Below are 12,500 nucleotides of genomic sequence, written 5' to 3' on the forward strand. Positions count from 1 at the left end.
ATGCTATCACACACACACACACACACACACACACACACACACACACACACACACACACACACACACACACACACACACACACACACACACACGCTGAGTCCACTTGTCTTCACATAGGGGGCTCTAATCAAGCCACAGGAAGCCTGAGCTCCACAGGGTGTGTGTGTGTGTGTGTGTGTGTGTGTGTGTGTGTGTGTGTGTGTGTGTGTGTGTGTGTGTGTGTGCGCGTTCCGTTACAAGTGAGTTGAAGAATGTGTTTCGGTCCATGAAACTCTCTGTGAGTGTGTGAAGGCTCTGGATGTTTTCAATTACATACGGTGTGTGTGTGTGTGTGTGTATGTGTGTGTGTGTGTGTGTGTGTGTGTGTGTGTGTGTGTGTGTGTATGTGTATTTTCTGTCTTTAAGTGCATGAGATCTGCGTTTCCATCATGACTTTAGCACCCTTTGTCCCTCCTTATGTCTCATTTGTTTTATTTCAATAATTATTATGCTTTCTCTTTTTTCTTATTTTGTCCTCTTTTTTTCATGTCCCCTGCCCCCATGTATTTTATTTATCTTTTGAATTATTGTTCCACGTGGTCAATTAGGCTTTAAAAAAAATCCCGTCTCTCTTTCTGCCCCGCCCCCTTCTCTAAAAATAAGATCTTCTTGACTATCTCTCCCTCTTCCTCCCTCTGCTTCTTTCCGTTCTCACTCTTTTTAGTTGTCTCTCCCTCTTCTCTGTCCTGTATCATATGGAGTCAATTATGCAGTGTGTGTGTGTGTGTGTGTGTGTGTGTGTGTGTGTGTGTGTGTGTGTGTGTGTGTGTGTGTGTGTGTGTGTGTGTGTGTACATCTGGTTCACATTAGTGCAATTGCAGGTTGCTAGAATAAAGGGCTCGGCTCGGAGGTGGTGGGTGGGATTTCCTTCCGCTTTCTCTCTCTCACACAACACACACACACACACACACACACACACACACATACTCGCAGTTTTTTCCGGGTCCATGTGTTTTGAATCAGGAACATAATTAACCTTCAGAGGATTCCGAGGGCCGTGGCTCAGATCTCCTCTATAAAAATACATCTAAAAAACAGAACACCCCCCCCCCCCCTCCCCTGAATTGTGTGTTTGATCCGTCCGCGGCGCGTTTGATTTTCACTTTCCCACATCTGCCTCCGGACGGGGCTGGGAGCAGGTACACTGTGAGTGGAGAGATGAAGAGCTGCGTCTACAGGTGTTCGGGGGGTGGAGGACATGGATACGGTGCATGGATGGATTTGCTTCTGAGCAGCTTAAACAATAAAAGAACCTTTGACACGGTAAATGAGCCGCTAATTGGTTGAAGTTGTGGGTCGCGTGTTTTTCTGCGCGTCCCCCTCCATTGTTTGCGCTTCCTGTGGCGGGGTGATGTTCGCGCGGAGGCGAGTGAAGGCGCGACGAAGCGAGAGCAGCATGCTGGAAGTGAGAGGGGCTGAGGACAGAGAGGGGGGAGAGAGAGAGAGAGAGAAAAAAAATTGGACAGGCACAGGTGCAGCTGACTGTGTGTGTGTGTGTGTGTGTGTGTGTGTGTGTGTGTGTGTGTGTGTGTGTGTGTGTGTGTGTGTGTGTGTGTGTGTGTCAAGAGGTTTCGTGACTGCTCCTTTGAGTGTTCGCATTCCAGCACATCTGCTTTGGATGAAGCGTGGTAAACTGTGTGTGTGTGTGAGAGGGAGAGAGAGGGAAAGAGAGGGAGAGAGGAGGGAGAAAAGAATGCAGGTTTGTGTCTTCTTTCGTTTTCCGTCTTCTGGCAAGTGTTTTGATACAAACGGGAAGTGAAAACAAAACCTGATCGTCGACCTGCACATCAAGATTTGACAGCCGCAGAGGACAAAAGTGTAGTTGATGAGGAGAGACCAGGAGAGGAAAAGAGGGGAGGGGGCGGCAAGGAGAGGAAAGGAGAAAACAAGAGAGGAGAGGAGAGACCTAGAAAGGAGGAAACAAGGAGAGGAGAGAAGAGACAAAGAGGGGAGAGGAGGAAACAACAGCGGAAAGGATAGACCTAGAGAGGAGAAAACAAGTGATTAGAGGAAAGACCAGGAGAGGAAATGAGGAAACAAGAGAGGAGAGGAGAGAACAAGAGAGAAGGAAACGAGGAGAGGAGAGACCAGGAGAGGAGGAAACAAGAGAGGAAGAAGTTCATCACCAAAACTTGATGACTGAAATGCTCCTCAAACCGTATGGCGCTGGGAATTGTATTAATGAGTTCATGTTCATAGTGACTTCCTCTCCTCCAGCGGCAGAAATCTAACGCCCGTCTTTTTCAAGCTAGCGAGCCAGTAAGAGAGGGTCCATCTCCAGTAGAGACATCAAACTGACTGTATAGTTAGGATTAGATAGTCTGAGTCAGACAGACAGACAGACAGACAGTGAGCCATTCACTCAGGTTGGTAGTGGAAGAAGAAGAGGAGGAAGAGCTGGAGGAAGAGCTGGCGGAGCTTCCCCCCTTGCTCTTCCTGCCAGAGCAGAGGGGCGGCGGAGAGGTTGAACAGATGCTCCCCACATTTGGAGACAATAACGGAGAGAAGGAGCATCAAAAGCCCAAACAGAGACAAAAAGCCCCATTTTCCTTGTCTTCCTTTCTTTCCGTTTTACTCTCTTTTTTTTCATCAGGAGCCAACTTTAAGCTTTTCGCTTTGTTCTATTTATTGTTCCTCCCATTCTCGTTCCAGGCTGATAAAACCCTGCAGGGGTCCCCGTCGCTGTCAACAAGTTAGAACTGAAACACGGAAACATTCTGTTTTTAGCCTCTCGGTTGTTATTTTTTCTGTTTCGTAAATGTGGTGTAAATGTAACGTCCCGTAAGCTTTTCCTTTTTGGCTTTTCCGATTTTGTTGTTGTCGTTGTTTGTAGATCAGCGGGACGCCAACCCAGCTGAGTTCTATTGTTAACTTAAAGCTATCCTTCCCAGCTCGGCTCCTAACAAGGTCTTTGAAGAGCTGGCTCTCTGAGTCACAGTATCGTGACTTCTCATGTGCGATTATCAGTAGACTCCTTCTCGCCACAGCAGAACGACCACGTACGGGACGGGAGAGGAAGCTGTCACATGGATAAAAAAAAGTAAAAGCGTAATCAAATATACTTCGCCGGCCGTCAATAGTCCTGGACGGGAGCCGCGTCTCGATAATTATCGTTCATCGTTTCATATAAATGGACGTTATCGATTTATTGTACGATATATGGGAGTGGCTTAGATATAATTTGTGTTATCGACTTATCGTACAATATTTGGACATGACCTCGATCATCTTTTCGTTATCAACGTATTGAAAAATATGTGGACATGACCTTGATCATTTGTATTCATATAGAATAACTTAATTAATGAAATGTTCATTGCTCTTTAAAATGGCATACTCACATTGTTATATTGTCATTATATCAGGGACATAAAATGATTCTAAAACAACAATAATATTTTTGATTACAATTATTTCCTGGAACAATATAAGTCCAATAAAAGCCGTTATTGTGAACGGCGTACTGGGCCCAGGTACAGCCTGCATGCACTTCTATATCGCTGCTGTTGGCTTTGCTCCTGAGGGTCGGTGGGCTGCTCTCAGTAGAATGAAGACGTGTGTGTGTGTGTGTGTGTGTGTGCGTGTGTGTGTGTGTGTGTGTATGTGTCATCTCAGCTCCGTGAGGAATCGGTTTCCAGTGGAATGTGCCTTTATGCTCTCATTTTGTTGCCGGGGTTGACGCTTTGATGCGATCTTGGGATGTTTCCCCCAATCCTTGTTCAACATCCCGACCCAGTGGGAGGTCACATGACCCGCTCCGTTCAGGGCTCCCACTCTGCTACTGGTTCCTGTGGGGAGGAATCTGTCGTGTTCTACAAACCCACACGGTCAACTGGTTTGTGTTATGCTGCTCGGTAGGAGGGGATTGGTTCCACTGGTTTCTGTTTCTGTTGTAATACGGTGACTGGTTTCACTGGTTTTATGTGCTGTTGTACAGGGCTGGTTCCACTGGGTCCCATTATGGTTTGTTGTGTGTTTGGTACCAGGTGGAACCAGGTGGACTGGGTTCTGATCGGTCACAGAGTAGAAACAGAATAGATGCTGATCAGCAGGTTTCTGATTCCGCTGGTTTGTGTCGGGGTTCTATCGTGGTGCAGTAACTAGGGTTCTATCGTGGTGCAGTAACTAGGGTTCTATCAAGGTGCAGTAACTAGGGTTCTATCAAGGTGCAGTAACTAGGGTTCTATCAAGGTGCAGTAACTAGAGTTCTATCAAGGTGCAGTAACTAGGGTTCTATCAAGGTGCAGTAACTAGAGTTCTATCAAGGTGCAGTAACTAGTGTTCTATCAAGGTGCAGTAACTAGGGTTCTATCAAGGTGCAGTAACTAGGGTTCTATCAAGGTGCAGTAACTAGGGTTCTATCAAGGTGCAGTAACTAGGGTTCTATCAAGGTGCAGTAACTAGAGTTCTATCAAGGTGCAGTAACTAGTGTTCTATCGTGGTGCAGTAACTAGGGTTCTATCGTGGTGCAGTAACTAGGGTTCTATCAAGGTGCAGTAACTAGGGTTCTATCGTGGTGCAGTAACTAGGGTTCTATCGTGGTGCAGTAACTAGGGTTCTATCGTGGTGCAGTAACTAGGGTTCTATCAAGGTGCAGTAACTAGGGTTCTATCGTGGTGCAGTAACTAGGGTTCTATCGTGGTGCAGTAACTAGGGTTCTATCAAGGTGCAGTAACTAGGGTTCTATCGTGGTGCAGTAACTAGGGTTCTATCGTGGTGCAGTAACTAGGGTTCTATCAAGGTGCAGTAACTAGGGTTCTATCGTGGTGCAGTAACTAGGGTTCTATCAAGGTGCAGTAACTAGGGTTCTATCGTGGTGCAGTAACTAGGGTTCTATCAAGGTGCAGTAACTAGGGTTCTATCGTGGTGCAGTAACTAGGGTTCTATCGTGGTGCAGTAACTAGGGTTCTATCAAGGTGCAGTAACTAGGGTTCTATCGTGGTGCAGTAACTAGGGTTCTATCAAGGTGCAGTAACTAGGGTTCTATCGTGGTGCAGTAACTAGGGTTCTATCGAAGTGCAGTAACTAGGGTTCTATCGTGGTGCAGTAACTAGGGTTCTATCAAGGTGCAGTAACTAGGGTTCTATCAAGGTGCAGTAACTAGGGTTCTATCGTGGTGCAGTAACTAGGGTTCTATCGTGGTGCAGTAATTAGGGTTCTATCAAGGTGCAGTAACTAGGGTTCTATCAAGGTGCAGTAACTAGGGTTCTATCAAGGTGCAGTAACTAGAGTTCTATCAAGGTGCAGTAACTAGTGTTCTATCAAGGTGCAGTAACTAGGGTTCTATCAAGGTGCAGTAACTAGGGTTCTATCAAGGTGCAGTAACTAGGGTTCTATCAAGGTGCAGTAACTAGGGTTCTATCAAGGTGCAGTCACTAGGGTTCTATCAAGGTGCAGTAACTAGGGTTCTATCAAGGTGCAGTAACTAGGGTTCTATCGTGGTGCAGTAACTAGGGTTCTATCGTGGTGCAGTAACTAGGGTTCTATCAAGGTGCAGTAACTAGGGTTCTATCGTGGTGCAGTAACTAGGGTTCTATCGTGGTGCAGTAACTAGGGTTCTATCAAGGTGCAGTAACTAGGGTTCTATCGTGGTGCAGTAACTAGGGTTCTATCAAGGTGCAGTAACTAGGGTTCTATCGTGGTGCAGTAACTAGGGTTCTATCGAAGTGCAGTAACTAGGGTTCTATCGTGGTGCAGTAACTAAGGTTCTATCATGGTGCAGTAACTAGGGTTCTATCGTGGTGCAGTAACTAGGGTTCTATCGTGGTGCAGTAACTAAGGTTCTATTGTGGTGCAGTAACTAGGGTTCTATCAAGGTGCAGTAACTAGGGTTCTATTGTGGTGCAGTAACTAGGGTTCTATCGTGGTGCAGTAACTAGGGTTCTATCAAGGTGCAGTAACTAGGGTTCTATCAAGGTGCAGTAACTAGGGTTCTATCGTGGTGCAGTAACTAGGGTTCTATCGTGGTGCAGTAACTAGGGTTCTATCAAGGTGCAGTAACTAGGGTTCTATCAAGGTGCAGTAACTAGGGTTCTATCGTGGTGCAGTAACTAAGGTTCTATCAAGGTGCAGTAACTAGGGTTCTATCGTGGTGCAGTAACTAGGGTTCTATCGTGGTGCAGTAACTAGGGTTCTATCAAGGTGCAGTAACTAGGGTTCTATCGGGCCTCTGTTGGTTTCTGGGGTTACATTGTGGTTACGGATCATAGTTTTACAGAACCGGTTTTGATCAGTTTTGATCAGCTTCATATCCTCAGTCAAATGAGTTTAACTGTGTCAATGCAGCTCCTATTACACAACCAGGTTTATCCTGAGGTTCTCTCCATTTTTATTTTCACACAACAACTACTATGCAGAAGTGGTTCCATTTTTTTATTAGTGTTTTTACTGATTTTGTTGTGGCGCTCCAAACTTGTTTCTATTGTGGTCCGGATCATAACTGGTTATATCGGTTCTGATTATGTCTGGTTGCACTTCAAGTGGTGCCTGTAAGTGATGGTCTGGTCCTGGTGTTCCTCTTTGGTTTCTATGTCTTTCTTTTCTCTGGTTTGTGGCCAGTTGTCAATGAAATGACAACACTGTCAAGGGTCTCTCTGATTGGCTCGAGGTCCGCCTGCTACTAACTGTGGGAATGCTGATGCTGCTGTGTGTGTGTGTGTGTGTGTGTGTGTGTGTGTGTGTGTGTGTGTGTGTGTGTGTGTGTGTTACAGACTGCAGGAAGCAAGTTTGTTATTGTGTCTTTCTGCATTCCTTCGACTTGAACACACTCTGCACCTGTTTCTCTCTGTCCGTAACACACACACACAAATGTGCATACACACTATTACATAAATGCACACGGACATGGACACTAACACGCACAAATCACAGTCTTTCGTCACCAGTCGAACAACATATTCAATGGGAAAATATGCCGGCGTGGTTTGAGACATAAATCAAATTTTTCTACAAAAACATGTGTGAGCGTGCGTGTGGTGTGTGTGTGTGTGTGTGTGTGTGTGTGTGTGTGTGTGTGTGTGTGTGAGCGTGTGTGTGTGTGTGCGCGCGTGTGTGGTGTGTGTGTGTGTGTGTGAGCGTACACGCTTTGGGTCAATAAATATGGTTTTATCATCAGAACACTCAGTTCTCGGAGGGGAGGAGGAGGAGGAGGAAGAGGAGGAGGAGGAGGAGGAAGAAGTTTGGGGGGATTTTAGTTGAGGTCTAATGACATCTACAGACACTGTGTTTGTCTGGGTGTGTGTGTGTGTGTGTGTGTGTGTGTGTCCAGAGACTGACGGATTTGCATCCTTAAAACTCCTGCAAGGTGCATTGTGGGAAGGCACCAGAACGGAAACGTTCACTGAGCACCTTACATCTGTGTGTTTACGTTTGTACATCTGCAAGGGTGTGTGTGTGTGGTTGGCTTTGCGTGTGTGTGTGTGTGTCTGTGTGTGTGTTTGGGTGCGTGTTTCTTGACCTTAGTCTTTCATTCCCACAGTTCCCAGTGTCCCTTGCTCCTCAGATCAGTTCCCAGTGTCCGTTCCTTCTCAGATGCCCTGATTGTCGTGGTAGACGTCACGGTGTGACCCCTCTGGTGGACTGAACCTCATTTCTCTGAACCTTTTTCAAATGCACGCCGTATAATTTCATATTCCGGATACAGTTTTTTGTGAGCGTTCCACTCTCGGCAGCTGTTGATTCCAACAACGTACGCTTGAGTTGTGTCGTCCATGATTTTGGATCTGCTCCAAAATTGGGTTCTTGGGTTCCTCCTTGTCCAACCTCACACCCTCCCACTGAGTGCCCTGACAACTGGGCCAGTAGCTTCCCAATAATTACGCTGACAAGCAGACGAATGAAACAGAAAACTAAATCTAACTTCATTGGCGAAGGTAAAAAGTTGAATGAAGAGGCTCCTAAAAGTGATTTTCAGATATTTGCTACTCCTATTGCATGCTAACCACTGAGCCACAGGCGCTTATTCAGTGTGCAAAATACCCCAAGTGCCCCTCCAAAAGCTAGTTCAAAAGTAGCAAGAGTCTCTGAGATTCCTTCTTGGATTTCATCACATTTGGTCCTCTTACCTTTAAGAACACAAAGCAGCAACTCAACTCAAAGGAAATTGGATTTTTTCTTCCTCTCAGGAGTAAAAGCTGAAAGCTTCAGAGAGTAACAACCTTTTAGTGATCCGACAAAAGAGTCAGGATGTTTTTGTTTGGCAGTTTTCTGTTTTTAATAATATCTCTGAAGGAGTGTGGGAAGTGAGACGATGCTTTCTTTCTTTCTTTCTTTCTTTCTTTCTTTCTTTCTTTCTTCCTTCCTTTATATGTTCTGTTTTTTTAGAATGCCCTCAAGTGTTTCTTTTGTGTCTTTCTCCGTCTTTCTCTTTCATTTCTTCTGTCTGCGTTTTATCATCAGATTTCTCCTTCGCCGCATCTGCGTTCCATCCGCATGCAAACGCTCTGAAGTTAACAAAGCGGCTCATGTCTGTTCCAGGGGATCGCGGTAGATTAGGGGTTAGCTGTGGCCTTTTCATTTCGATGGGAATCGGTGGGGAAGTCGGGGAGCGGAGCGCCTTCAGCAGCTGTTCCAGGGTTTGCGTCATGCGGCGCGGCTAGCGTCATGGCTGAGTGTTCGCACGCTATGCACGCACACACACACACACACACACACACGCACGCACGCACGCACAGAGGCATGCTGCGGGGACCCCCAGTAGAAAGCATGACCAAACACAGGCATGGTGTTCTCACGCTGTGCTGCTGAGGAGCAACGTCACCTGTTTCTCAGCGATGACAGGCGGCTGGTTCTGCTCGCAGTCTCACGTTTTACTGCGAGTCTGAGAGCGGCTTTTCTTTTTTCTCCAGTCCTCGAGCTGTAGTCTGAACGATGGGGGCCAGAACATGCTTCGTGGCTTTTGGATATGTCGGGGAATATGGTATCAAATGTGGCATCAAATGTTGCGGGCAGTGTGGATGCAATCGATGCGGTTACCGGGGTTTTTCAGAACGTGGTGGATTGACAGAGTTTAAACACTCAGCAACTTATTTTTACATAAAAGAAGAAGGTGTTTAATATTACTGTATATTAAAATTGTACAATAACAATTAATATTTTCTTCATGCTAAGATCCTATCATTTTTAGTTTACAGTCATCTTATTTAAAATATGTATATATAAAACCTTAACAAATTTAAACCCCTTTAAAAAGTAATGAAAATCTATTAATTTAGCTAAATTTAAGACACTTAAAAGAATTTACAAACTTTATATACACACGTTTTTATTTTTTTAATAAGCTTAAAACAATGTTTAAGAATGTGCAAAATGCTACATATTAAATATGAAATAATATATTTAAGTTTGTTTTAAATAGTTTTAAAAGTCAAAGAAATAAGCTTAATTTGCAATTTATGTTTTGACAAAATAAAAGTATTTATATATATAAATATATATATATATATATATATATATATATATATACATAACAATATATATATATGATCTATTGCTTTTCTTTCACAAAATTAAGAAACCATAAATATTAATAGACAAGGTTCCCAGAAGATAAGAAGCAGAGACCAATGACAGGAGAAGGACCTGTCAATCACGCTGGGAGATGACTTCTGTCCGACGCCGTTGAACCTCGTGTCGTGTGTTTGGGCCGCGAGAACTCCAGGAGAACTCCAGGAGAACTCCAGGAGAACAAGTTGTGTTCTGATCCCTGACTCCGTGTGTTCTGTGCTCTGTTGCAGGTGTACGCTCCGTCTGCCAGCACAGCGGACTACAACAGGGACTCACCGGGCTATCCCTCCTCCAAACCTCCCAGCGCTGGCTTCCCGAGCTCGTTCTTCATGCCAGGTACTCGTGAACACACACACACACACACACACACACACACACACACACACACACACATTCCTGAGCTTATACTCATGGGTGATATGGAAAGATTTTCTTGGGCTGAAATCCTGAACAACAGAGAAGAGGAGTCGGAGCTCGCTATCCCTTACTCATTTTAGGTCACGCTGCTTTCAGGCGCGGACATTTCTTCCAATGGCTGCAGTCAAAACGTGCGTCTAACAGTCGGGATGCAGAAGTTATGAATAAAAAATAATCTGACCTGCCAATTCTGATGTTTGCCTATTCTGACCTGTAATCAGCAGCACGGCTCCAGACTAACTTCTTTCACCCGGCCCCATGACATGTTTTCAACAATCCCAAAGTCAGTGTAAACTTGTCAAATAAATGTACCATGTGACGGTCATCTCTAGTGGTTATTTGCATGAACACCACATGATTCGAATGATTAGAAATGACATATATTGTATTTTTATTTCGATACTTGCTTTGATTTTTTGTTTGATAGTTTTAATGATGTGTTCAAAGTTGTGAGGAAGTTGAACAGCTCATTATTCCCTCTTGGATCTTTTTTATATTGCGGTGAAAACTTCAAACAACTGGATTTATTCAAGCTCCTCGATTTAGAAACTACATTTTGCAAGTTTGCATTTGAACACATCGTGACAGCATTCTAAACGTCCTTTGTGCATCTCTTTTCATAGTAAAGCTCCTCATCCATTGATACAAATACAGGGAGCGGGTTTGTTGTTACTGTTCTTATCCTTTAACCTGAAGAAGGAACACCGGGTGTCGCATTCACACGGATGTTCTTCTGATATTCTGCATGAAGTGGGCTGAGATGACCAAACTCACACGTACCTGTCTTCCCTCCTCTCCCTCTGTGTCAGACGGTCACCACAGCGGCGACCCCTGGAGCAGCAGTAGCAGCAGCATGAGCCAGCAGGGTTACCACGGCAGCATGTTGGGGGGCGGGAACTCGTCCCACGGCCCCGCCCAGAGCTCCTCCTACTGCGGGATTCACCCTCACGACAGACTGGTGAGTAGAAGGGTGAATCACAGTGTGCACAAGGTCACCACTTTTGATTTGATTTCTTACCCACCTGCATCTGATTGGCTAGAACTCGTTGGTTGGGTCGGTAGGTATGCCTTTGACATCCCAGCAGAAAACATATTGTGTACAGGTCGTGACACTTTGAGAAGTCAGTTTTCCCTTAAATGTCATGACATTTTTCCTAAATTCCCCAAAGGTTAGCATTATATATGGAACATTTGCATGTTTAAACATAGAAAGGCTTCTTCTTCTGTCCTGTCTTCAACATGCATGTAATGTTACAATAAATATATTTTTTCTTTGAACATATATATAGTGATTCATAGAACATTGCATCCCTAAAAACAATATTTTATGAATTATAGAGTGATACCAGAAATATCCTAAATTCCCTCTGTAAAAACGTAATATTTCAACAAAACATTAAAAGAACGTTGAGCCTTGCTTCATCGAATGTTCCGATTTCTGTTCAGGAAATGTTCCAATTAGCACATATTTAATCTTTAAACACATATTTAAAACTGACATATTTAATAATTCACACATTTAAACAGCATGTCAACTCGTACAGCAAAACACACTTCCCTCCATGTCAGTGTCCTCTTCGTGGGAGACTTTCATGCAGCGTCTCCCGCTTCAATTTTCACTCAGTTTGCGCCCCATCCCTCCACAGAGCTACCCGTCGCACTCGTCTGCAGACATCAACTCCAGCCTCCCCCCCATGTCCAGTTTCCACCGAGGGGCGGGGGGAGGAGGGGGAGGCAGCGGCGGAGGGGGAAACCACTACAGCACCGCCTCCTGCACCGCTTCCACCAACGGCACAGAAAGCATCATGGGTAAGACCCCCGCACTGCGCGTGTGTCTGACTCCAGTCAATCAGTGGAATATCATGAGGTCGTGCCACGGTGGGTTCCACTCGTTTGAATGCCTTGAAGACTCGTTGTGACTCGTTGTGACTTGAGGACTCAAGTCACAACAGTAAGGACTTGGGACTTGAGTTTGACTGCTGACTTGGACTTCGACCGACTGTGTGTGTGTGTGTGTGTGTGTGTGAGCTTTTCCATCTCATCAAACTCACTTGTACACCACTCGCTCTTTCCGAGCACAACAGATAATTTTTAAAACGCATCATTTCCATTTTTTTTTTACCTCCACATAACCAGTTAGAACTGTGATACGACTCGGATGATTTAAATATTTTAATAACCAAACTTCAGCGTCAGGGGAGAAGGCGGTCGGTCAGAAACTAAAGGAACAGTTGTACTCCGTTTTGAATCATCCACACACACACACACACACACACACACACACACACACACAGCATGCCATATGGACCCCTTGCTTTGAGTCCCATAGAACAAATAGGACCAGCAATAAGAAACAGATTGAAAGTTTGTTTTCATGGGAAGACGTCTCCACATTCCACGGAGCTATCACACACACACACACACACACACATACACACACGAGCCAGAGCAGATGAGTGTAAACACAACATGGAGCTAATAAAAAAAAAAACATGACGCTGTCGTTTTAAATGCAAACGTATGATGTGTGCGCACATGAG

The 12,500-nt window shown here is 44.9% G+C and overlaps 1 protein-coding gene across 1 annotated transcript in view; it reads left to right on the forward strand.

Annotated features, from left to right (window-relative positions):
- Positions 1-12,500, forward strand: part of tcf4 (transcription factor 4) — a 197,980-nt gene that overhangs the window by 158,376 nt on the left and 27,104 nt on the right. Inside the window, exons 9-11 of the mRNA XM_079234873.1 lie at positions 9,774-9,879; positions 10,770-10,918; positions 11,607-11,769. Coding sequence (XP_079090999.1) covers positions 9,774-9,879; positions 10,770-10,918; positions 11,607-11,769 — 418 coding nt within the window. The remainder of the gene's footprint in view (positions 1-9,773; positions 9,880-10,769; positions 10,919-11,606; positions 11,770-12,500) is intronic.

The sequence above is a fragment of the Taurulus bubalis genome, assembly GCF_910589615.1.
Source record: "Taurulus bubalis genome assembly, chromosome: 19".
Classification (NCBI taxonomy): domain Eukaryota; kingdom Metazoa; phylum Chordata; class Actinopteri; order Perciformes; family Cottidae; genus Taurulus; species Taurulus bubalis.